Source organism: Cebidichthys violaceus, unplaced genomic scaffold, assembly GCF_023349555.1.
Source record: "Cebidichthys violaceus isolate CVI_PGR_0920_01 unplaced genomic scaffold, fCebVio1.0.p SCAF_11, whole genome shotgun sequence".
In the NCBI taxonomy this organism is placed as follows: domain Eukaryota; kingdom Metazoa; phylum Chordata; class Actinopteri; order Perciformes; family Stichaeidae; genus Cebidichthys; species Cebidichthys violaceus.
The window spans coordinates 704414-728054 of NW_027176274.1; the positions used below are offsets into that span (position 1 = coordinate 704414).

Genomic DNA, 23641 nt, shown 5'->3' on the forward strand with positions numbered 1-23641 from the left:
CATGTGCTGCAGACCCCAGAACCCAAAACTTCAGCTCAACTCTGTGTTTTGTGAACCTCACAGACAATGTGCAGGGATAAAAAACTAAAATATATGGCTGACTCTTGAGTGTATGCTGGACACCTGCCAGGTGATGTTCAGGGCAGGTTAAACCGTTGTAATGACTGACTATGTTAAACCTGACAAGTGCTGTTCAGGCTAGTATAAACCCTCTTATTAACTGACTCTGTTGAGCCTGGCAGGTAGGGTTTAGGGCAGGATAAACCCTATGAGGCATATAAAACAAACAGTACAGTTAAAGAAAGTTTAAATAGTACAATCAGAATAGTTTAAATAGTACAGTCAAATAAAGTGTAAATAGTACAATCAGAATAGTTTAAATAGTACAATCAGAATAGTTTAAATAGTACAATCAAAGAAAGTTTAAATAGTACAATAAGAATAGTTTAAATAGTACAATCAAAGAAAGTTTAAATAGTACAATCAGAATAGTTTAAATAGTACAATCAAAGAAAGTGTAAATAGTACAATCAGAATAGTTTAAATAGTACAATCAAAGAAAGTTTAAATAGTACAATCAGAATAGTTTAAATAGTACATTCAGAATAGTTTAAATAGTACAGTCAAAGAAAATGTAAATAGTACAATCAGAATAGTTTAAATAGTACAGTCAAAGAAAGTGTAAATAGTACAATCAGAATAGTTTAAATAGTACAGTCAAAGAAAGTGTAAATAGTACAATCAGAATAGTTTAAATAGTACAATCAGAATAGTTTAAATAGTACAATCAAAGAAAGTTTAAATAGTACAATAAGAATAGTTTAAATAGTACAATCAAAGAAAGTTTAAATAGTACAATCAGAATAGTTTAAATAGTACAATCAAAGAAAGTGTAAATAGTACAATCAGAATAGTTTAAATAGTACATTCAGAATAGTTTAAATAGTACAGTCAAAGAAAATGTAAATAGTACAATCAGAATAGTTTAAATAGTACAATTTAAATATTACATTGAGAATAGTTTAAATAGTACAGTCAAAGAAAGTGTAAATAGTACAATCAGAATAGTTTAAATAGTACAATCAAAGAAAGTTTAAATAGTACAATCAGAATAGTTTAAATAGTTCAATCAAAGAAAGTTTAAATTGTACAATCAGAATAGTTTAAATGTACATTCAGAAGAGTTTAAATAGTACAGTCAAAGAAAGTCTAAATAGTACAATCAAAGAGAGTTTAAATAGTACAATCGGAATAGTTTAAATAGTACAGTCAAAGAAAGTGTAAATAGTACAATCAGAAACTAGGTTTGTCCTTGGTGTTTGAGGTATAAGTGAAGCACTTTCTGGTCATAGCTCTGCCCCTTCACATTTAGACCAGCTGTTCCTCCAGCACTACACCAGTAGTTTGGTCTTCTTCAAACAAGACAAACAATACCTTAGTTCAGAAATGTTCAGTGCTCGTTTGTTCACTTTCACCCAATCAGACTGTCTCTAGATCCTGGTTCAGGATGGTTACTAGTTCATGTTTATTTGAAGCAGTGCTATGATAGTGTTGTGTCATCTGCATACATCACCATGCTGGCCTTCTTAATTGCTAGAGGCAGATCATTTGTGAAAATAGAAAACAGTAAAGGGGCCTAAGCAGCTTCCTTGTGGAACCCCACAGCTGATGTATCTGTAGTCTGATAAGCTACCATTACAATAATATAATGTATTAAATATTACTATTATAAAAGACTCTGAAACATAACTGACCATCCAAGAGAGAGCCGTACTGCTGAATCCATATTTGGTAGGCGGTGTTCAGGACAGGTTAAACCCCACTATAACTAACTCTGTTTAACCTGACAGGCAGTATTCAGGGCAGGTTAAACCCCTGTAATGACTCTGTTGAACAGGTGGTGCTGAAGGCGGAGGCTAAAGTCCACAGTTTGACTCTGAGGGACGTCCGGCTGAATGAAGCTGGACAAGTGAAACTCACTGCCAAAGACTTCCAGACTGAGGCCAACCTCATCGTCAAAGGTAAGCTCTACTGGTTCGACTGGACTCTGATAACTCTACTGGTTCTGTTGGACTCTGATGACTGTATTGGTTCTACTGGACTCTAATGACTCTACTGGTTCTACTGGAATCTGATGACTCTACTGGTTCTACTGGTATCTGATGACTCTACTGGTTCTACTGTACTCTGATGACTCTACTGGTTCAACTGGATTCTGATGACTCTACTGGTTCTGCTGGATTCTGATGACTCTACTGGTTCTGCTGGACTCCAGATTTTCAATGGAAGTTCTGCATTGCGTTTTATGTTTCACAAATAAAACTAAACAACTGTCCCGTGTGTTCTTGTGTTGCGTTCAGAGCCGGCGGTGGAGTTCTCGAAGCCTCTGGAGGACCAGACGGTGGAGGAGGCAGCGACCGCCACACTGGAGTGTGAAGTTTCCAGAGAGAACGCAGAGGTCCGCTGGTTCAGAGATGGACAGGAAATCAGAAAGACCAAGAAGTACGAGATGATCGTCGACGTATACAAGAGAGCACTGGTGATCCACGACTGCACTCTGGACGACTCAAAGACCTACGCTTGTGACGCCAAAGCCTTCAAAACATCCTGTTTCCTTAACGTGGAACGTGAGTACACATTTATAGAAGAGTTAAGGAACCTTCTTAGTGTCAAGGGACTCCTCAATGTGGGAACCCTTTATTAGACAAAGGAAACCACTTTAAAGTTCAGGACCAGATCCCTCAAAAAGGTAGCAACCTTCTTTAAGAGGGTTCCTTACCCTCTATAAAAGCTAAAGGACCTTCTTTAAGTTTTAAGGAACCCTTAATAAGACTTTAGGAACCTTCTGTAACAGCTGATCCATTCATCCATCATGTTCCTCTTATCTGGGACCTGGTCCTGAGTTAGAAGGGTACTCTTAAAGTTCCTCTCCTTAGTGCCAGTTTCCAGCTCTCCCTGGGGAACCCTAAGGCCCCTAGGAGTCACCACCAGGCATCAACCTTCAAATTTATCAAGTTCTTCAAAGCTTCATGTGTCAAAGCTGCATTCCCTCTAGTGTCCACCAGGGGGCGACTCCTCTGGTTGTATAGAAGTCTAGTCTAAAATGACTCTACTTCTCTCTTGATTTATTCCCTCAGTAAACATTGTAAACATGAGTTTATGGTCTCAATCTCTAGTTTACAGTCTTCTTCAACACAGCATGATGTTCATTTAGTACATCATGCTCCATTTAGAGTCAAACAGACCATAAAGCAGGGGGTGCTTTAGGGGCGGGGCTACACACTGATTGACAGGTCTCTACGTCACTCCTCCTCAGTCCAGATATGGTCACTTCCTGTTCACTGCTTGCTAAAAAACCCTCTAATGAGAGTTAATAAATCTTTTGTTGGAGTTAAAGGATCCAACAAGAACTTGAAGACCCTCCTTCGTTAGATCTTGTGGTCTCGTTAGAGATCCTGATGAACTATGATGTAATGATATATATACATGTATATATATATATATATATATATATATATATATGTATATATATATATATATATATATATATATATATATATATATATATATATATATATACGTCTATATATAATGAATCGTCCTGTGTGTCCTCAGCTCCTCATATCGAGTTCTCTAAGCCGCTCCATGACGTGGAGGTGAAAGAAAAGGAATCTGCCAGGTTTGAGTGTGAAGTTTCCAGAGAGGACGTCAAAGTGAGTTAGTTTGTCGTTGATGAAATAAGAAACAAAGGAAACATTCAGATGATTTTGTTTCTGAGATCTCTTCTTCTTCATGTCTCGCTGCAGGTCCGCTGGTTCAAAGACGGAAGTGAGATCAGAAAAGGGAAGAAGTACGAGATAATCGCTCAGGGTCGCCAACACGTCCTCGTCGTCCACAAGTCGGTGTTTGATGACGAGGCCGAGTACGAATGTGATGCTAAAACCTCCAAATCCTCCGGCATGCTGACCGTCGTTGGTAAGAATCTCTTTTAGTGATTATTATTCATGAGTCTGAAGTGAAACGGTATAAAGATATATGTATATATATGTATACAGTATATATATATATATATATATATATATATATATATATATATATAATTAGGATGGACATGTTGGTTTTATTATCATGATTTTAATTTCATGAAAATACTGAAATATTTTTCTAAATAAATTTACATAAAAGATTAAAAACTAAAGGAAGCATATTTCTAAATATGAAAATAAAATGTGTTTTATTATAATGTGATAAGTTTGTATGTTTTAATAACATGAAATATTGTATTATAACTATAAATATTTCATAATATAATGTTATAATGATCTAAACATCATTATTTTAAACATTTGAGATCAGAACACAAACTGTGTATGAATACATTATGTTTGAGCTTATGAAGGTTTTCTGTTGTCAAAAGGTGTTTTTTAGTATTTATTAAACGTTATGGTTATAAAAGAGATGTTAAAGAACTTTTAAACGAAGCACAGAAGGTCTCGGAAGGTAGAAAAGTCTCCAAAGACTCTTGAATCTTTACGGTTTCTTCGTCTGGTCACAGAGGAGGAGGCCCGGTTCAGTAAGAACCTGTCCAACGTGGAGGGCACGGAGACAGACAGCGTGAAGCTGATCTGCGAGGTGTCCAAACCTGGCGCCGACGTCACATGGTACCGAGGAGACGAGGAGCTGCCGGAGGGCGGTCGCTACGAGCACATCGTGGACGGGAAGAGGAGGATCCTCCTGATCCAGGACCTGAAGATGGGGGACGCCGGAGAGTACAGCTGCAGACTTAGTCCCAGCATCAAGACCTCTGGGACCCTCAAGATCAATGGTGAGGAGCTATACACTAAAAACATGAAAACACACAATATTGGTCACACATTAAAAGCAGTTCTGAAAAGGTGGGTTTTGATTTGGGATTTGTTGTAAAACATGTACAAAAGTACATCAATACCTCTTATTATGAATATGAATAAAAGAACAACACAAGGTGCGTATATTGTGTTGTTTGCAAGTTCTGTAAATATACAACAAACAAACAAACAAGTAATTAAATTAATAAAATAATAATACATAATGATTTCACCTGTTCTTAAGGGTTAGGGTACAGAATATGGATCAGCTGGATGTTATTCTTCTCATTGGCCTCTCAAGGCTTCCGTAGGAAAGTTTAACGTCTGCGTAAAAACCCGCTGACCTCCGACCTCTCTGTCGGTTTTCAGAACTGGCTGCCGAGTTCATCTCCAGGCCTCAGAACCAGGAGGTGGTGGAGGGCGAGAAGGCGGAGTTCACCTGCTCCGTCTCCAAGGAGACCTACCAGGTGAAGTGGCTGAAAGACGACAAAGAGCTGGAGGCGGGAGACAAGTACCAGACAGTGAGCGACGGGAAGAGACGGACGCTGGTCATCAAGAGCTGCGAGTCCAAAGACGAGGGCGGATACGTGGTGATGATCGGACCGACCAGAGCCAGCGCCGACCTCACCGTGCTTGGTAAGCCCCGCCCACTCATCAAGCCCCGCCCTCTTAGTCTTTGTAGAGAGATTTAAAGATAAATACACAACACAAAAATTTGATTTTACTGATAACTGTTTATATTTCTGGCTTTGTGCTTATTTGGTTTTTGCACCTTAATGATCATTTTAATATTCTTATTCTTTATCTGTACTTTTCCCTCTGAATAAATAAAGTTTTATCTTATCAACAAAAACAACAGCTGAGAAGAGCAACGACACTTTAAGTTAGTTTCATTTATAGAAACGAGAAAAATAATCTTTGTATCCTCTTTAGTAGTAACAAGCATATAATATGGAAGACAATTATTATTATAAACAAGAGAAAAAAATACTTACGTAAATCAAAAGTATGTGAAACAAAGTGAAGATTTTGACTTTCAAACTTCCCTCATTATTTGGAGTTAGAAAGTCAAAACTCCCTTCTAGTGGCAGACATGGGCTTCCATACATAAACATTATGCTGTGTATTATATTTTATTTTTTTAAATTATATATTAATTTCAATTTTATTGGATTTTGTATTTTTTTAGGTTTAACTTTGAAAATGTTCAACTTTCAGTTTGTACCAGTTTGTATCTTATATTTTAATTCAAGTTTAATTAGTTTAATTACATTTCAACTCAAAAAAAGATCTAAAGGCATTTAAATATAATTAATTAATTACTATAATAATTAATAATAACATTTTCAACGATGCTTCACAGTTTAAGTTGCAAACCTTTGGTTTGAAGAGTCTCTGATGTTTCCGTCCTGCAGAGAAACTGAAGGTCATCACGCCGCTGAAGGACACGGAGGTCAAAGAAGGTCAGGAGGTCGTCCTGAACTGTGAGGTGAACTCAGAGGGAGCGAAGGCCAAGTGGCTGAAGAAGGAGGAGACGATATTCGAGAGCAGCAAGTACGTGATGGTCCAGAGGGACAACGTCTTCTCGCTGAGGATCAGAGATGCCCAGAAGGGCGACGAGTCCAACTACAGCGTCGTTCTGACCAATCAGAGAGCAGAGCAGGCCAAGAGCTCCTGTGACCTCACGGTCAAAGGTCAGTGTGCTATTTGAATTAGCTCAACATTAAAAAGTTGATATTAATATTGCTTTACAATTTCAATAAATTAAATCTTAATTTCAGTCCTTATAACTAACAAATGGTTATTCTTTTTCAGAATTTAAACTTTGTAAACCAAAGTAAACCAGTACATGTCCAGTGTTTGACCTTCTGCGTTAATAAGATAACAAACTAATCACATTTTAGTCTCCTTGGTTTCACCCACAAAGGGAAAAGTCCTGATCATGTGTTGTGATGCTTTTGTGTTGTCCAGAGGAGAGTCTGAGGATTGTGGTTCCTCTGGAGGACATCGACACTCAGGAGAAGAAGACCATCAGCTTCTCCTGTAAGGTCAACCGGCCCAACGCCACCCTGAAGTGGCTGAAGGCCGGCGAGGAGATCGTCTTCAGCAAACGCGTCGTCTACCGAGTGGACAAGGACAAGCACACACTGACTGTCAAGGACTGCACACTGGCAGACGAGGGCGAGTACACCGCCGTGGCCGGAGACAACAAGTCCACTGCCGAGCTGATCATCAGCGAGGCGCCAACAGACTTCAGCATGCAGCTCAAGGACCAGACCATCACAGAGTTCGACAACGCCGAGTTCACGTGCAAGCTCACCAAAGAGAAGGCCGATGCCAAGTGGTACAGAAACGGACGTGAGATCAGAGAAGGACCGAGGTACGTCCTCTAGAATCTCTTATCGATTGACCGAACTTTGTTCTAAACTTTTAGAGCTTTGTGAAGGTTTGCAGCTCATTTGTGTTTATTTTCCCAGATACACATTTGAAAAAGATGGAAAGATTTGCACGTTGCGTATCAAGGAGTGCAGACCCGACGATGAGTGTGAATACGCCTGTGGTGTGGACGAGAAGAGAACCAGAGCCAGGCTCTTCGTTGATGGTACGGTTCTTCTGGATTCTACAGTATAGACCATTTCCTCCTTCTATTCCTGCTCTAAGGTTGACCTCCCTTAATGAATTTGTTTTCCGTCCCCGCAGAGACCCCGGTGGAGATCATCAGACCGCCTCAGGACACGTTCGAACCTCCGGGCTCGGACATCGTGTTCGAGGTGGAGCTCAACAAGGACCGCCTGGAGGTGAAGTGGTTGAGGAACAACATGACGGTTGTCCAGGGAGACAAATACCAGATGGTGAGCGAGGGTAAAGTCCACAGACTGCAGGTCTGCGAGATCCGACCTCGAGATCAGGGAGAGTATAGGATCGTCGTCAAGGACAAAGACGCCAAGGCCAAGCTGGAGCTGGCAGGTAAGAGCATCGAAACACCGTCATTGTGGTCCAGCTGTGATCTTAACATCAGAAAAGTTTTTATCCAAGAATCTGAAGATGTTACCTGGACTCTGACTCTAAAGAATGAATCCTGACTTAAGGCCTAATTTATGGGTTGATCAATGCACAAGTGTTTAATTAGCTGTGGATCAGACTTGGGATGAAGGTCTCGAGGCGTTGATTAAAGAACTGCTAAACTTCAATGAGTGAAGAATGCAAACAGGAGTCCTGAGTGTCTCAGTTTCCAGTGTTGTTGTTGTTGTTAAGAGAGATAACGAATCATATCAGCACAAAATAAAAAAGGGAGCAAATATAACTTTTAGAGTTCCTCGACTGATACCAAATTGCCGATCATATGGTGATCCATATTGGCAGATACAGATCATTTTTAATTATTAGCTGTTAGCTGTGATACGTTATTAGCTCTCCTCTCAGTTCAAACACAGATTGTTCACAAAATAGAATGTGCTGATCGGCCGATAACGATCCTCAGTAAAACTTTATTTCACACTGTGATGGTTAAACTGTGTAATTAATTTGTGGTTACCCATGAACCGTGAGGGCTGATCTGTACACTAGTGGTTGTCTCTCTGACGGCGATCCCTTTGCTCCCTCCTCCTCCTCCAGCTGTGCCTCAGATCAAGACCACAGACCAGAGCTACGTCACCGACGCCAGGAAGCCCATCGTCATGGCTGTCCCCTACAGCGCCTACCCGCAGGCCGAGGCCGACTGGCTGTACGACAACCTGAGTCTGCCCAGAGACAACATCTACACATCTGCCGACCGCACAGAGTACCGAATGAAGGACCCCTTGAAGTCCGACGAGGGTCGCTACAAGATCATCATCAAGAACAGACACGGACAGGGAGAAGCCTTCATCAACCTGGAGGTCATCGGTGAGTTCTCTGAAGCTGAAACTGTGGTCGCGTTTGGCCTCACGCCACGTCACTTCTTAACTTCATCCTTTGTGTTTTCTTTCTAGATGTACCCGGACCTGTGAAGAACCTGCAGGTGGTCGACACCGCCGACGGTGAGGTCAGCCTGGCGTGGGAGGAGCCCGAGAGCGACGGCGGCACCAAGGTCACTGGCTACGTGGTGGAGAGACGCGACGTGAAGCGGAAGACCTGGACGCTGGCCACCGACCACGCCGAGAGTCCCGAGTACACGGTGACAGGCCTCCAGAGGGACCCCATGTACCTGTTCAGAGTCTGCGCCAGAAACCGGGTCGGCAGCGGACCTAACGTAGAGACCGACAAACCCGTACAGGCCAGGAACAAGTTTGGTGAGAACTACTTGAGTTTTTGTTGGCATTGGCACAATGAATCTTGGGTTCTCTCAGTTCAGTTTACTGAACTGTCTTCTGTTCATGGTTGTTTTCAGATGTTCCTGAGGCTCCTCTGAACGTGATCGTGGGAAACGTCAGCAAGTTCGGCTGCACCGTCTCCTGGGAGCCTCCCGAGTCCGACGGAGGATCCCCTATCACCTCTTACATCATCGAGCTCAGGGACAGGACTTCCGTGAAGTGGACCCCCGTCCAGGTGACCAAGGCTGACGATCTGAGTGCCATCGTTAACGACGTCATCGAGAACAAAGAGTACATCTTCAGAGTCAAAGCTCAGAACAAGGCCGGTGAAGGAAAGCCCAGTGCCGCCTCGCGGCCTGTCAAGATCATGGATCCCATCGGTAAGTCTAGATTCTTCACGCTTTGTGGTCCAGTAAGAAACAAAACCTGGACTGCCCCCCAGTAATATCTGTTTCTTTTTGTCTCCATCCCCCGCAGAGCGTCCCAGTCCCCCTCAGAACCTGGTCTATCAGGACCAGAACAAGAGCTCAGTGCAGCTCAGCTGGGAGACTCCTCTAAAAAACGGAGGCAGCATGATCACCGGATACATCATCGAACGCTGCGAGGAAGGCACCGAGAAGTGGCTCCGCTGCAACGCTCGCCTCTGCCCCGACCTCTTCTACAAGGTACAGATTCAAATAGATCCTGCTTTTGTGTTTGTTCACCATCCAATGCTTCACAGTAAAAGTCTTATAGCGGCTGCTTTACGTCAACAAAACTACAGGGTCTGAGTTTTACTTTATTTTATCTTAACAATGTACCTTTTTTACTTCAGGTGTCAGGTCTGAAATATGGAACCAAGTACAACTACAAAGTGTTTGCTGAAAACGCCGCCGGAGTCTCTGACCCGTCAAACATCATCGGACCTCTGCTGGCCGACGACACACATGGTGAGACAAACAAATATCTTTGATGTTTTTAAAGGATTAATTACTTTATGTTGTTATTTCTGTAGCAGTAATATCACACTGTTGTGAAGTAACCTTCTAAAGGAAATGTCTAGAATGGTGCCAACATGCAGCTACTTCATAATAAAAGCCTTCTGGCAGCTACTTCATAATAAAAGCTCTGCCAGATGCTTCACAGTAAAAAGTCCTGAAGCTACTGCTTTACAGTTAAATCTCTACAGCTTCTTCATTGTACAATTTCTGCAGTTGCTTTACAGTAAAGGCCCTTCCTCTCTAATAGGCAGTGAAGGAGAAAGGAAGTGGATTCTTAAATAAAGAATCATTAAACACAGGTTGAATGTGTCAAACATCATAAATTGATAGAAAAAGCACATTTAAACGTTTCTGTTCCCATCATGCCTCTCTCTCTTTCCCCTCCAGTCGGTCCTTCCTTCGACCTGAGTGCTTTCAAAGATGGCCTGGAAGTGATCGTCCCTCAGCCTCTCACCATCAGAGTCCCCATCACCGGATACCCGACCCCCGTCGCCAAGTGGACCTTCGGAGAGAAGGAGCTGACCACCGCGGACGAACGTGTCAGCCTCACCACCAGGTCCACATTTGTGGAGCTGATAGTCACGCCGAGCGTCCGCCCAGACAAAGGCACCTACACCCTGCACCTGGAGAACGACGTCACGTCCGTCTCCGGAGACATCGACGTCAACGTCATCGGTACGCCATTAAAAATCTGATTTCCTTTCAGTGCTAACAGGAAAAAACTACTTCTATTTTTTGTTTACATTTTTGTATAATTTTATATCTGTTTGTCTCCTCCAGCGGCGCCCAGCGCTCCAAAGGACTTCAAGGTCCTGGAGGTGACCCGGCAGCACGTGCACCTGAGCTGGGAGGCTCCAGAGCACGACGGAGGAAGTCCTCTGACCGGCTACCAGGTGGAGAAACGGGACGTGTCTCGCAAGACCTGGGTCAAGGTACGACTTTAACATCTGAATCAGACAGTATGGAGTAGGAACTCTTTAACTAGATGTCTGACGATGATTTTAATCTCTACCTCTCTGTCCTCTCTCACAGGTGACCACAGGTATCCAGGATCAGGAGTACACCGTCACCGATGTGGTTGAAGGAAAGGAGTATCTGTTCAGAGTCACCGCCTGCAACAAGTGTGGTCCCGGAGAGCCGGCGTACATCGACGAGCCCGTCAACGTCTCCTCTCCTGCCAGTGAGTCAGACCTGGGGATGAAATTGTCTCAAGTTAAGAAATATAGTGTTAAAAGGACTAAATAGTCAAAATATTTTTTTTACGCTTCCGTCTTGTTTCCCTCCAGCCATCCCCGACCCTCCAGAGAACCTGAGGTGGAGAGACAAGTCGGCCAGTGGCATCTTCCTGACCTGGGAGCCGCCGAAGTACGACGGTGGCACCGGCATCCGCGGCTACAACGTGGAACGCTGCCAGAGAGGAACCGACAAGTGGGAACCCTGCGGGGACATGTTGCCGGAGCTGAAGTGCCAGGTGACGGGTCTGATCGAGGGCCAGTGGTACGCCTACAGAGTCCGAGCCCTGAATCGACTTGGAGCCAGTCGGCCCAGCAAGGCCACCGACGAGATCCAGGCTGTTGATCCCAAAGGTACCCAGAGCTTTTCACTTTGCTTTACAAAATGTACGATTAATCCTGATCATTAAAGTGTAATTAAAGCCTCATCTGAAGGATGCTTTTCAAAATATATTCTACATTACTATTCAGTTGAGGAGCTGCGTAGAAACACAAAACTGGCACAGAATTCCTCAAATTTACCTCCAGATTCATGGCTCCAAGCAGAAATAAGAACAAGATAATGACAAAACTCCACCAGGGGAGTTTTGTGCACACACTGTTGACTTCACAAAGTGACATGCTGGGAAATACACACTGGTGTTGTGGGAAGATACTGCATTCATGTTTTTGTAGTAATAAGAGTTATTGTTACAATTGTTACATTTTCCCCAATCCTCCTGTTGATCATCCTCTAAACTGCAAACTTCCGTTCATGCAGAGCCTCCAGAGATCCAGCTGGACGCCAAGCTCCTGGCCGGTCTGACCGCCAAGGCTGGCAGCAAGATCGAGCTCCCCGCCGAGGTGAAGGGTAAACCCGAGCCCCGAGTGAAATGGACCAAGGCCGACCTGGTCCTCAAACCAGAAGACAGGGTGTCCATCGACACCAAGCCGGGACACTCCACCGTCACCATCGCCAAGACCCAGAGAGACGACAGCTCCACCTACATTATAGAAGCCACCAACAGCAGCGGCCGCGCCACCGCCACCGTCGACGTCAACATCCTTGGTAAGACCAGTAGACAATGGAGGAAAGGAATTAGAAGAGTTCTTTGTTAGTTTCTGGTTGATTAAAGGAAACTTTCCTCACACAGATAAACCCGGCGCTCCGGCTGCCTTCGACATCTCTGAGATCACCAACGAGACCTGCTTCCTGGCCTGGAACCCTCCGCGTGACGACGGTGGCTCCAGAGTCACCAACTACATCGTCGAGCGCCGAACTGCCGAGAGCGAGATCTGGCACCGGTTGTCCTCCACCATTAAACTGACCACCTACAAAGCTGTGGGCCTGGTCAAGTTCAAGGAGTACATCTTCAGAGTCTTTGCTGAGAACCAGTTTGGTGTTGGCCCACCAGCTGAGCACCTACCCATCATCGCCAGATACCCCTTCGGTAGGTCATAGAACTGAGGTTCAGCATATTAAGTTGTACTTCTTCTTTGTCTACTGGGCTTTGGTCCAATTGTTGTGGCTTTTTCTTTAATGGCTCATTCCATCTTAGGTTCAGGTAGAATGGTCCTTTGTTGGTCAGGTATAATATTTTTGGACCAGTGCACTTTAAGGTCACCTGGGACTAATCTCACCCATCCCTTCTTGTCCTCAGACACACCTGGAGCTCCTTACAAGCTGGAGGCTTCGGACATCGCCAAGGACTCTGTGACCCTGGCCTGGTACGAGCCCGATGAGGATGGAGGAAGCCCCATCACCGGATACTGGGTGGAAAGATATGAACCTGACCACGACAAGTGGATCAGATGCAATAAGCTGCCCATTAAAGACACCAACTACAGGTGAGTCTACCTGCTGTCTCGAATGAGTTTTTGCTCCCTTGTTGTATTCCAGTGTGTTGATGTGACGTGTTTTTCCTCTGCAGAGTCAAAGGTCTTCCCACCAGGAAGAAGTACAAGTTCAGAGTCCTGGCTGAGAATCTTGCTGGAACTGGAAAACCCAGCAAGGAGACAGACCAAATCCTCATCAAAGATCCCATCGGTACAACATTTACCTTCACCACTTTAGTTGTGTTTGCTTCTCTAAGTCGCTTCCAAGCATTTAAAACCATCACATTGAAACTCCTCCAGATCCTCCATGGCCTCCCGGTAAACCCACTGTGAAGGACGTGGCCAAGACGTCCTGCTTCCTGATGTGGACCAAACCGGAGCACGATGGCGGAGCAAAGATCGACGGCTACGTCATCGAGATGCTGAAGAGCGGTACCACGGACTGGATCCGTGTGGCGGAGAACATCAACTTCCTGGAGCACTTCCTGAAGGGCCTGATGGAGAAGCAGGAGTACTCGTTCAGGGTGCGGGCCGTCAACGTGGCTGGAGAGAGCGAACCCAGCGAGCCCAGTGACCCGGTGCTCTGCAAAGAGAGACTCAGTAAGAATAGAACCGATGCTCTAGAACAGATACACCATGTAGATCTCTTGAGAGCCGACATCAAAGAATCTTTTGTCTCCATCTCCTCAGACCCTCCGACTGCTCCTCGCTGGCTGGAGGTCGTCAACATCAGCAGGAATAGCGCCGACTTGAAGTGGACGCTGCCCGAGCGTGACGGAGGCTCGCCCATCACCAACTACGTGGTGGAGAAGCGTGATGCCAGGCGTAAAGGCTGGCAGGCCGTCGACACCACGGTCAAGGAGCTGAAGTACACCGTGACGCCGCTCAACGAAGGATCGCTCTACGTCTTCCGTGTCGCTGCCGAGAACGCCGTTGGCGTTGGACCGTTCTGCGAGCTGGAGGACTCTGTGCTGGCCAAAGACAGTTTCTGTAAGTTAGAGAGCAGTTTAAGTCGTGGAGATCAAGTCTTTTAATCAGGAGGGCAAAGATAATAAAATGTTGCTTTTGTTACAGCTTCTCCTGGGCCACCGTACGCCCTCGCTGTCAACGCTGTGACCAAGAGATACGTGGACCTGCAGTGGGAGGAGCCTAAAAACGACGGTGGCAGACCCGTGCTCAAGTAGGTTTTTCTGTCCGTCTTTATTTTTATTGGTAGGAGATTTAAAGTTTATTAAAGATGCTTTGTACTGATGTCGCTGTTTTTTAGTCTTGTTTAATTAATTTTTCCAACTTATCTCCCAGTTGTGATTCTCGTAGTCTCAAGATGTTTGTATGTATTTTAACCAAATATCAGAGAAATGCCAGATATAAAGTACCATATAGCTCATACAACATCATGTCCTAGTATTTTTTGTACCACTTTATATATGCATGCTCCTGCAGTTACAGTATAAAGGTGTGTTTACCTTTCGGTGACTCCACCCTCCAGGTATTCCATTGAGAAGATGGAGAAGCTTGGAACTCGCTGGGTGAAATGTGGGAAGACTTCGGGTCCGGACTGTAAGTACCGAGTGACAGACGTCATCGAGGGGACCGAGGTTCAGTTCCAGGTTAGCGCTGAGAACGAAGCTGGTGTCGGCCACCCGAGCGAACCCACCGAGATCCTCACCATCGAGGATCCAACAGGTTAGTCCAGTAATGAGTAATGGCTCCTTAAGAAAATGTTGTGGAAAAAGAGTCTTAAGTCTTCGCGTCTGGTCCCCTTCCAGGCGTCCCATCACCGCCCGTTGAGCTCCACGTGACCGGAGCCAGCCGCGATTTCCTGTCCATCGCCTGGAAGCCGCCGCAGAGGGATGGTGGCTGCAACATCACTGGCTACCACATCGAGATGTGCGCGGCCGGGACAGAGAAGTGGATGAGAGTCAACTCCCGTCCAGTGAAGGAGCTGAAGTACCGCGTGGAGGAAGGCGTGGTCCCCGAGAAGGAGTACATCCTGAGAGTGAGGGCCATCAACTCCGTGGGAGTCAGCGAGCCCTCTGACATCTCTGAGAACGTCTTCGCCAAAGAGTCCGACTGTAAGAGCGTCCGCTGGGGTTTTAACGTGTCACGTTTCCTCCGCAGAGGTTTCGGTAAATTGTCGAATTAACAAACAAGTATGTTTCTGTTTCCAGGTAACCCGACGCTGGACTTCCAGACTCTGGACCTTGTTGTTGTGGAGACAGAGAAGCTGCACATCCCGGTTCCCTTCAGAGCCGTACCGTCGCCCAGGATCACCTGGCACAAAGACGGCAAGGAGCTGAAGGCCGACGAACGCCTCGGCTTCAGGTCAGTGTGACGTTCACTTGGCTTTCAGATTTTAATAAGCAACTAATCTGCAGAATATTCTGGTTTATAAAGTGTTTGAAATAGTTAATAATGTCTATCACAGTTTCCCAGAATCCAAAGTGCCGTCTTCAAATGACTTGTTTAGTCCCATATATTCAGTTTATATTTGAGATGCTAAAACCAGATAATTTTGGGCATCTTTTCTTTGAAATTGACTTTTAAATCACTGCCGATTAAATTCTTGCAAATCAATTAATAGACTGATTGTTTTGGCTCCAATTCAGCATCAGAGGTTTAATCATATCACGCTCCTGTATCTGTGTCAGGGATGTTTGGGGTCTAGTTTTCTGTCAGCGTGAGCAGCAGTGGCTGATGGGATTGTTTGTGTCCAACAGGAAGGAGTATACCTCCTGTCACCTGGAGATTGACAGCTGCCTTCACGCTGATGCTGGACCGTACAAAGTGACACTGGAGAACAAACTGGGAGCTGCCAGCGCTGCCATCAACGTCAAAGTCATCGGTACTCAATCACACACGTCTTGTTTTCTCATGATCACGTAGACATCGGTCTCAGGATTACTGGATTAACTTGTCTCTCTGTCTTTAGGGCTTCCTGGTCCATGTAAGGAAATCCTGGCCTCTGAGATCACAAAGAGCTCCTGTAAAGTGTCCTGGGATCCTCCAGACTACGACGGCGGCAGTCCGGTCATCCACTACGTACTGCAGGTCCGAGACGGCGTCATTTTTAAAAATGTATTCCTGAGACAGGACATTGACATCAGGGCCTGAATGATTTACGCTGATGTTTCTTTTGTTTGTGCAGCGGCGTGAGGCCGGCAGGAGGACATACGTCAACATGATGTCCGGAGAGAACAAGGTGAGCTGGAACGTCAAAGACCTCATCCCCAACGGAGAGTACTACTTCAGAGTCCAGGCCGTCAACAAGATTGGAGGAGGAGAGTTCGTTGAGCTCCGTAACCCGGTTATTGCCGAGGACCAGAAACGTAAGAGAGAAATGAGATGTATTGAAGGGCCACTCCGCCAATCTGATGAGAAATCTAGTAAAACCTCTCTGTGTCCAAGAGAAATGTAACTGAAGTCTTGTCTCTCGTCCCAGACATTCCCGACCCGCCGGTGGACGTGGAGACCCACAACCCCACATCCAGCACCATCACCCTGACCTGGAAGCCTCCCATGTACGACGGCGGCTCCAAGATCATGGGCTACGTCCTGGAGAAGCAGCAGAAGGGCGAGGACAAGTGGGAGAGGTGCAACGACTTCCTGGTTCCCGTCCTGTCCTACACCGTCAGAAGGCTGACGGAAGGCAATCGCTACTCCTTCAGAGTCAAAGCCGAAAATGCAGCAGGGGTCAGCGAGCCGTCACGCGCCACGCCGTTGGTCAAGATCTCGGACGCAATCGGTAAGGACGCCATCATCTTCTGACAAGCTCAGATCAGTTTTACATCTTTTTTTTTTTGTTAATTTGTAATCTTTTATTCTGGCTCAGATCCTCCGAAGGTCTTCCTGAGCGGCAGTCTGCAGTCTGGTCTCAGCGTGAAGCGAGGCTGCGAGATCTGTCTGGACGCCAACGTCTCCGGCTCGCCGTACCCTCAGATCACCTGGTACTGGAACAACCAGGTTATCCGGCCCGAGGCTCTCCGCAAGAGACCCGAGAAACCCCTGAAGAAGAAGGTGGAGAAGAAGGAAGAGGAGAAGAAGGAGGAGGTTAAGAAAGAGGAAAAAGAGGTGAAGAAGGAAGGAGAAGAGAAGAAGGAAGGAGAAGAGAAGAAGGAAGGAAAAGAGAAGAAGGAGGAGGAACCAGCAGAGCCGGAGGTGGAGGAGATCGACTACCCAACGATAAACGAACGTCTGACCATCGACGACCGCAACAGGGGCATGTCCTCCATCGCCATCAGGGACTCGCTCCGCGTCGACCATGGCGTCTACATGGTGAAGGTGGAGAACGACCACGGCATCGCCTCGGCAACATGCGAGGTCAATGTGCTCGGTGAGAATTATCTTTAATCTTTTTTGGTAAATCACTGTGTTATGTTTTAGACTTTCCATAAATAAAAACATGGTTTTGTTTGTCCACAGACACTCCCGGGCCTCCGGTGAACTTTGCGTTCGAGGAGGTGAGGAAGAACTCTGTGATTTGCAAGTGGAGTCCTCCTCTGGACGACGGCGGCAGTGAGATCCTCAACTACACTCTGGAGAAGAAGGACAACTCCAAGCTGGAGATTGGCTGGAGCTGTGTCACCTCCACGCTGAGAGGATGCCGCTACCTGGTGCCCAAACTCATCGAGAAGAAGGAGTACATCTTCAGGGTCGTGGCCGAGAACAAGTTTGGCGCCGGACCACACTGCGTCTCCAAACCTCTCATCGCCAAGAATCCTTTCGGTATGGTGTTATTTATTATTACTCCTGTTCATGCTATGAGCTAAGCTATTTTAAATAATAATTAAAAGATATTTACAAAAAGTCAACTCAGGCGACCTTTCGGGCCACTGTCTTTATATAAATGTGTGATTTACTTATAATTTACTCACACTCGTTTTGAATATTTCTTAAGTCGTAAATTAAATATTTACTTTTTAACAAACTATATTATCAGATATAAGCACTTTTTCCGTATATGCTTAAATACATATGTTTTAAATTAGTTATACTTCTTTTTGTTGGCTGACTGTGTTTGTTAGTCTCTTAAAACTCAAAACAATTACTCCCTACAAACCTTTACACTTTTGATAATTCAGAGACTTTAAGATCTATAGTTTGATGCTTTCGAAACACAAGTTATATAAATAATTGAAATAATCACTAAATACAATTAAAGTTATGCAAACAGTAGTAGTAGTAGTAGTTTTTTCTTGTGTTAAAAGTCCAAAGAATATTTGTTACAAGGCAAAAACAAAAACCGTCCCTTCGTCCTCCTCAGAACCTCCCGAGGCTCCTGAAAAGCCAGAGATCGATGACATTACATCTCACAGCATGCTGGTCACCTGGGACGAGCCCAACGACAACGGCAGCCCCATCTTGGGATATTGGGTGGAGCGCCGTGAGATCAACAGCTCACACTGGGCGCGTGTGAACAGGTGAGGAAACACAGTGACAAAAAAAGATGTGTGAAGAAATACCAAAACACATTGATACCATTTTACCAAAATCTCTCTGCTGGCTTTCTGAATGTTCCCTTCTGTGCTGGTCTTCAGGAACATCGTCTCCAGCACTGAGCTGAACGTTGAAGGTCTGCTGGAGGGCATGACTTACATCTTTAGGGTGGCGGCTGAAAACCAGGCCGGCCCTGGAAAGTTCAGCGGCCCCTCCGAACCCAAGACGGCCCAGCCTGCGATTCGTACGTCAACTGTTCTAAACCTTGTGTTTAGTACGAATAAATGTCAAAGTGGAGGAAAATATATAGGCATTGTACTAATTGGTCATCTCCATGTGGTCTTACTTTTGTCTGAATAATCACACATTTAGAAATACTTGTCGAAACAGCTAATCAAAAAAACTGAAGCGTCATAAGAATCATAAACAGGATACATTTGTACATGGAATTATAGTCAGTATGTGGGTTTATTTCTGACACTGTAGTACCTCCTGGACCTCCAATTGCCAGAGTGGTGGCGACCACCGACCACTCCATCGACGTGGAGTGGGACCCACCAGCGGACAACGGTGGAGGAGAGATCCTGGGATACCACATTGATAAGGTCAGTTCATCCAGTCTTCTTTACTCATATTTGTTTTCAGCTTCCTGCCTCGTTGCAACGGCATGTTCATATTTGTGAAATCAGACCTTAGACTGTCTCGTTTTCAATTCAGACTAATGTGTCTCTGTTCTGTGGTGTTCTTCAGGTCATGGCCGGTACCAAAGACTGGTCCAGGTCTACAGAGCGTCCCTGGAAGACCAGGGCCTTCACCGTCTATGGAGTCCGTGAGGGAGCCAAGTACCTGGTCAGAGTCATCGGCTGCAACGCTGCCGGAGAAGGAACACCAGGATTCACCGAGTCTGTGTTCGTCAGGAATCCTGCAGGTCAGCCAAAAAAAAACAAGATTGAGCAAAAAATACACTGACTGCAACTGGGATTTAATTCAGTCTCATTCAGTGATGATGGAAATATCATATTCTTATTTTGTTCTTTCCTTGATTTCCCTCCACAGAGATGCCGCTGATTGAAATAGACCTGTGTATCAAGAACGGCGTGGTCATCAGAGCCGGAGAGCAACTCCGTTTACCTGCTACAGTCACGGGTAAACCCTACCCATCCATCACCTGGACCAAGGACGACGCCAAACCTGACAAAGACCGCGTGGAGATTCTCACTGAGGGAAACGACAGCATTGTTTCAATCAAGAACATTCAGAGGAAGGACACCGGCAAATACCATATCTCTGTTTGCAACCCTAGCGGCATCAAGGGTGCTTCGGCCAGAGTAGACGTCATGGGTGAGTGAAGGTCCAGGAAGGACCAGGGCAGTACTTGATGATAGAACTTAACAGTTAACTTGCAATTAATTGATGATGTGAAATGAAAATGGACTGAGATGGTTAATCTTGTTGTATCTTCAGATGTCCCCGGACCCGTCACGGACCTGAAGCCTGTTGTGGTCACTCGCAAGATGATCTTCCTGAACTGGGATGACCCAGTGGATGATGGAGGCAGCGACCTGACCGGCTTCATAGTGGAGCGAAGAGACGCCAAGATGCACACGTGGAGGCAACCCGTTGAAACCTCCTCGTCCAAGTGTGAATGCGTGGGCATCATGGAGGGTCAGGAGTACATGTTCCGCGTCATCGCCAAGAACAAGTACGGAATGGGCCCGCCAGTAGAGCTGGGACTCATCAAGGCTGTTGACCCACAGGGTGAGTCTGAAAATCACTTCATTTTCATTGAGAAATTAATCCCTAAATGTCTCTTTAATGAGCAGACCAAGACTTCAGCTGTCTTGGTTGAACAGTGGATTTGTACTTAAAACTAATCGTTGCTTTGTTGGTCCTGCAGGTCCACCATCATACCCCGAGAAGTTCCACTACACCGAGCGCACCAAGAACTCCCTCACACTGACCTGGAAGCCTCCTCGTAACGACGGCGGCAGCCCCGTCATCGGCTACTTTGTTGAGAAGAAGAGGCAGGACAAGCAGGCCTTCGAGCCCTGCAACACAGAGATCTGCCCCAACATGACCATGACTGTGGAGGGTCTGGAAGAGGACTGGATGTATGAATTCAGGATCAAGTGTACCAACCTAATCGGAGAGAGCGAGCCGTCCATCGCGTTGACTGTGGTCATCCAAGATGATGAAGGTGAGGTTGAATGTTTGGAATTGACTTAAAATCCGCACTTTTATATTCTAAAAAGGTAATCAAGGCAGATTTTTTTTGAGATGTAGTAAAGAAAAATAGGATCGAACCATTAGGGATGCTAATGGTTATTTGTTTTGGTCCTTTTCAGTGTCTCCTGAGGTCCACATGCTGAAGCACTTCACGGGCGACTGCATTACTGTGAAGAAGGGTGAGCCCATTGAGATCCCCGCTGATATCCTGGGTCTCCCCATCCCAAAGATTGAGTGGTCCAAGGACGACGTGGTGATCGAGAAGTCCACCGAGGCTCTGCTGTTGGAGACGGAGGTGACCGGAAGGATGAACGCAAAGACCACTCTGACCATCCCAGCAGCCAACAGGAGGGACCAAGGGTGGTTCACCGTGTCTGCCTCCAACAACATGGGTTCAGCACAGCACACCATCTCTGTCATGGTGCTGGGTGAGTTGAAACATATCAGCGACTCAATCAGAGGCAGAAAAGACACAATGTGTTTATTATATACTAACTTTATCTTGTTCTCCTCTCAGACCGACCACTTCCACCCAGGAATGTGTCGGTGTCCAACATCAGGGCGCAGTCTTGCAGCCTTCGCTGGGACGCGCCACTGGATAATGGTGGCAGCGAGCTGACCAACTACATTGTTGAGAAGATGGATGTGGTGGAAGAGGGACAGGAAGCTGAGCCCCAGTGGGAGGTGGTTAACAACAGCATCGTCGAGAAAAAATACGGGGTATGTCCTAATAATAATAGTAATTGTCACAGGATTTTAAAGCCCTGTTTTTACTCTAATGGGAACACAAACTTTCTCTCCTGCAGGTGTGGAACCTGGAGACCAACAAGTCCTATCTGTTCCGGGTCAAAGCCGAGAATCGCTACGGTAAATCTGACCCTTGCACAACCGAGAAAGTCTTGATCATCGACCCATTCGGCCTTCCTGGCCCACCGGAGAAACCAACCATCGCAGAGTACTCCAAGACCTCCATGACCCTGACCTGGGAGCCTCCCAGAGACAACGGCGGCTCTATGATTATCGGCTACTGGCTGGAGAAGAGGGAGAAAGGCACTGACTACTGGGCCAAAGTCAACAAGACGCCAGTCAGTAAGAGGGGCATGAAAGGCTGGGAGTACCAGGTGAGCAGCCGAGGCTTTGTTTGTATCGTTGAATGTAAAGTATTGCCTCAGTGTTTGCAGCTCTACACTGGTGTAGGATCTGCATTTTAACTTTTGTCTACCTGCTACATACCAAAATAGAACTTCAGGTTAAACCCACACAGACTTGTGGAGCTTTAGGATGGCTTGTAACTGACTTTTAGGAAGGTCTATCATGAGGTTTAAGAAAAACTTTTACAGGAAATTAAAATGGTCTGTCGGAGTCCTTTTTAAGATCTTTCTTACAGCTTTAGGATGGTTTGTCCAGGCCTTTGTTTAGGCCCTTTGGGCCCCTGTATAGAAGTCCATTGCAAACCTTTAAAAAGGTCTGTTACAGACCTTTAGAATCCAACAAAAACGTTTAGGATGGTCCTTTGTCAGACCTTTTGGAAAGATCCATCACAAACCTTTAGAAAATTCCATTATAGACCTTAAAAATGGTCTGTCAAAGGCCTTTAGGAGGATCCTTCACAGACCTTCAGGGCGGTCTGTCACAGACCATTAGGACGATCCTCCACAGACCTTCAGGATGGTCTGTCACAGTCCTTTGAATAGACCACCTAGCCACAGGAGGTCTGTTGAATCCACTCATCTTTCTGTTTTTCCCAGGCGACTCGTCTGATCGAAGGAACTGAGTACGAATTCAGGGTTGCTGCCAGTAATTCTGCAGGAACTGGACCGTTCAGCGGGCCGTCAGACTCTGCCTTTGCTGTCGATGCACTCAGTGAGTAAAAAGAAAAGGCCTCTTTTTAAAGCGTGGGATAATAAATAAGTCCTAAATATCAAAATACATCTTTAACAGACCGGTTCCTCTGTGTTTTGAAAGATGATGAATTACGTTTTTCCCAAAATGGATGCTATTTTTTACAAACTGCTGCTCCCCTCTCCAGCTCCTCCAAGCATGCCCGCTGCTCCTGTGGTGGTCGATAAGACGAAGCACAGTGTGACGCTGTCCTGGAAAGCACCAGAGAGGGATGGAGGAAGCCCCATCAAGGGCTATATCATCCAGATCCAGGATGAGGGCTCATCAGGGTGGTTGAGCGTCAACGACAAAGACTCCCTCAACCCCACCACGGAGTTCACTATGCCCAGCCTCCGCGAGCTGAAACGCTACCGATTCAGGATCATCGCCGTCAACGACATCGGCGAGTCCGACCCGAGCCCCCGCACCAGCGAGGTTCTGGTTGAGGACGTCCAGCGTATGTCCCACTTTAAAGTCACAAACAATGACTGTACAAAGTGTTTTTTTATGTCTCTCTGTCCTTCACTGATGTTTCCACCGATGTTTCCTTCTCGACAGTACCTCCTTCCATCTCCATCGACGTATTGGTCGACGACCTGGTGTGCATCCGCGCCGGAGATCCGATCAGGATCCCCGCCACCATCAAGGGCCGCCCTGCTCCCAAGGTTACCTGGGACTTTGACGGCAAAGCCAAGTCACACAAGAAGAACAAGCTGCACACGCTGCCTGTGGACTCCGAGGTGAGACCGGCAACATGAGGACTTTGCATTAATCATTAGACTTCTTTCTTGTATTTTTGTATTTAATGAAAACCCTGAAAAACAACAAATATGAAGAAAGAACTTGAAATGTTACAATATTGCTGTTTTTGATTTGTAATTGTACATTTTATAGAACACTGTCTGCTATAAAGGTGAATTTTATAGATTTTA

General features: G+C 45.6%; 1 protein-coding gene across 13 annotated transcripts in view; it reads left to right on the forward strand.

Moving 5' to 3' along the window:
- The window catches only part of ttn.2 (titin, tandem duplicate 2), a 203742-nt gene that overhangs the window by 105995 nt on the left and 74106 nt on the right, over positions 1–23641 (forward strand). For all 13 annotated transcript variants that reach the window (XM_068736078.1, XM_068736131.1, XM_068736139.1 and 10 more), the window contains 48 exons: positions 1898–2021; positions 2361–2627; positions 3616–3713; positions 3807–3975; positions 4556–4825; positions 5217–5483; positions 6263–6541; positions 6819–7227; positions 7325–7449; positions 7548–7814; positions 8463–8732; positions 8819–9118; positions 9217–9519; positions 9617–9804; positions 9954–10068; positions 10507–10794; positions 10900–11051; positions 11152–11299; positions 11406–11705; positions 12112–12399; positions 12485–12781; positions 12992–13178; positions 13262–13377; positions 13467–13766; positions 13857–14156; positions 14241–14346; positions 14656–14852; positions 14936–15241; positions 15338–15491; positions 15887–16011; positions 16099–16217; positions 16315–16495; positions 16609–16911; positions 16999–17499; positions 17589–17891; positions 18430–18586; positions 18704–18846; positions 19089–19207; positions 19353–19530; positions 19659–19943; positions 20067–20360; positions 20500–20799; positions 20948–21256; positions 21346–21548; positions 21635–21949; positions 22577–22691; positions 22858–23166; positions 23268–23449. In XM_068736078.1, the coding sequence (XP_068592179.1) occupies positions 1898–2021; positions 2361–2627; positions 3616–3713; positions 3807–3975; positions 4556–4825; positions 5217–5483; positions 6263–6541; positions 6819–7227; positions 7325–7449; positions 7548–7814; positions 8463–8732; positions 8819–9118; positions 9217–9519; positions 9617–9804; positions 9954–10068; positions 10507–10794; positions 10900–11051; positions 11152–11299; positions 11406–11705; positions 12112–12399; positions 12485–12781; positions 12992–13178; positions 13262–13377; positions 13467–13766; positions 13857–14156; positions 14241–14346; positions 14656–14852; positions 14936–15241; positions 15338–15491; positions 15887–16011; positions 16099–16217; positions 16315–16495; positions 16609–16911; positions 16999–17499; positions 17589–17891; positions 18430–18586; positions 18704–18846; positions 19089–19207; positions 19353–19530; positions 19659–19943; positions 20067–20360; positions 20500–20799; positions 20948–21256; positions 21346–21548; positions 21635–21949; positions 22577–22691; positions 22858–23166; positions 23268–23449 (11031 nt within the window). The remainder of the gene's footprint in view (positions 1–1897; positions 2022–2360; positions 2628–3615; positions 3714–3806; positions 3976–4555; positions 4826–5216; positions 5484–6262; positions 6542–6818; positions 7228–7324; positions 7450–7547; positions 7815–8462; positions 8733–8818; positions 9119–9216; positions 9520–9616; positions 9805–9953; positions 10069–10506; positions 10795–10899; positions 11052–11151; positions 11300–11405; positions 11706–12111; positions 12400–12484; positions 12782–12991; positions 13179–13261; positions 13378–13466; positions 13767–13856; positions 14157–14240; positions 14347–14655; positions 14853–14935; positions 15242–15337; positions 15492–15886; positions 16012–16098; positions 16218–16314; positions 16496–16608; positions 16912–16998; positions 17500–17588; positions 17892–18429; positions 18587–18703; positions 18847–19088; positions 19208–19352; positions 19531–19658; positions 19944–20066; positions 20361–20499; positions 20800–20947; positions 21257–21345; positions 21549–21634; positions 21950–22576; positions 22692–22857; positions 23167–23267; positions 23450–23641) is intronic.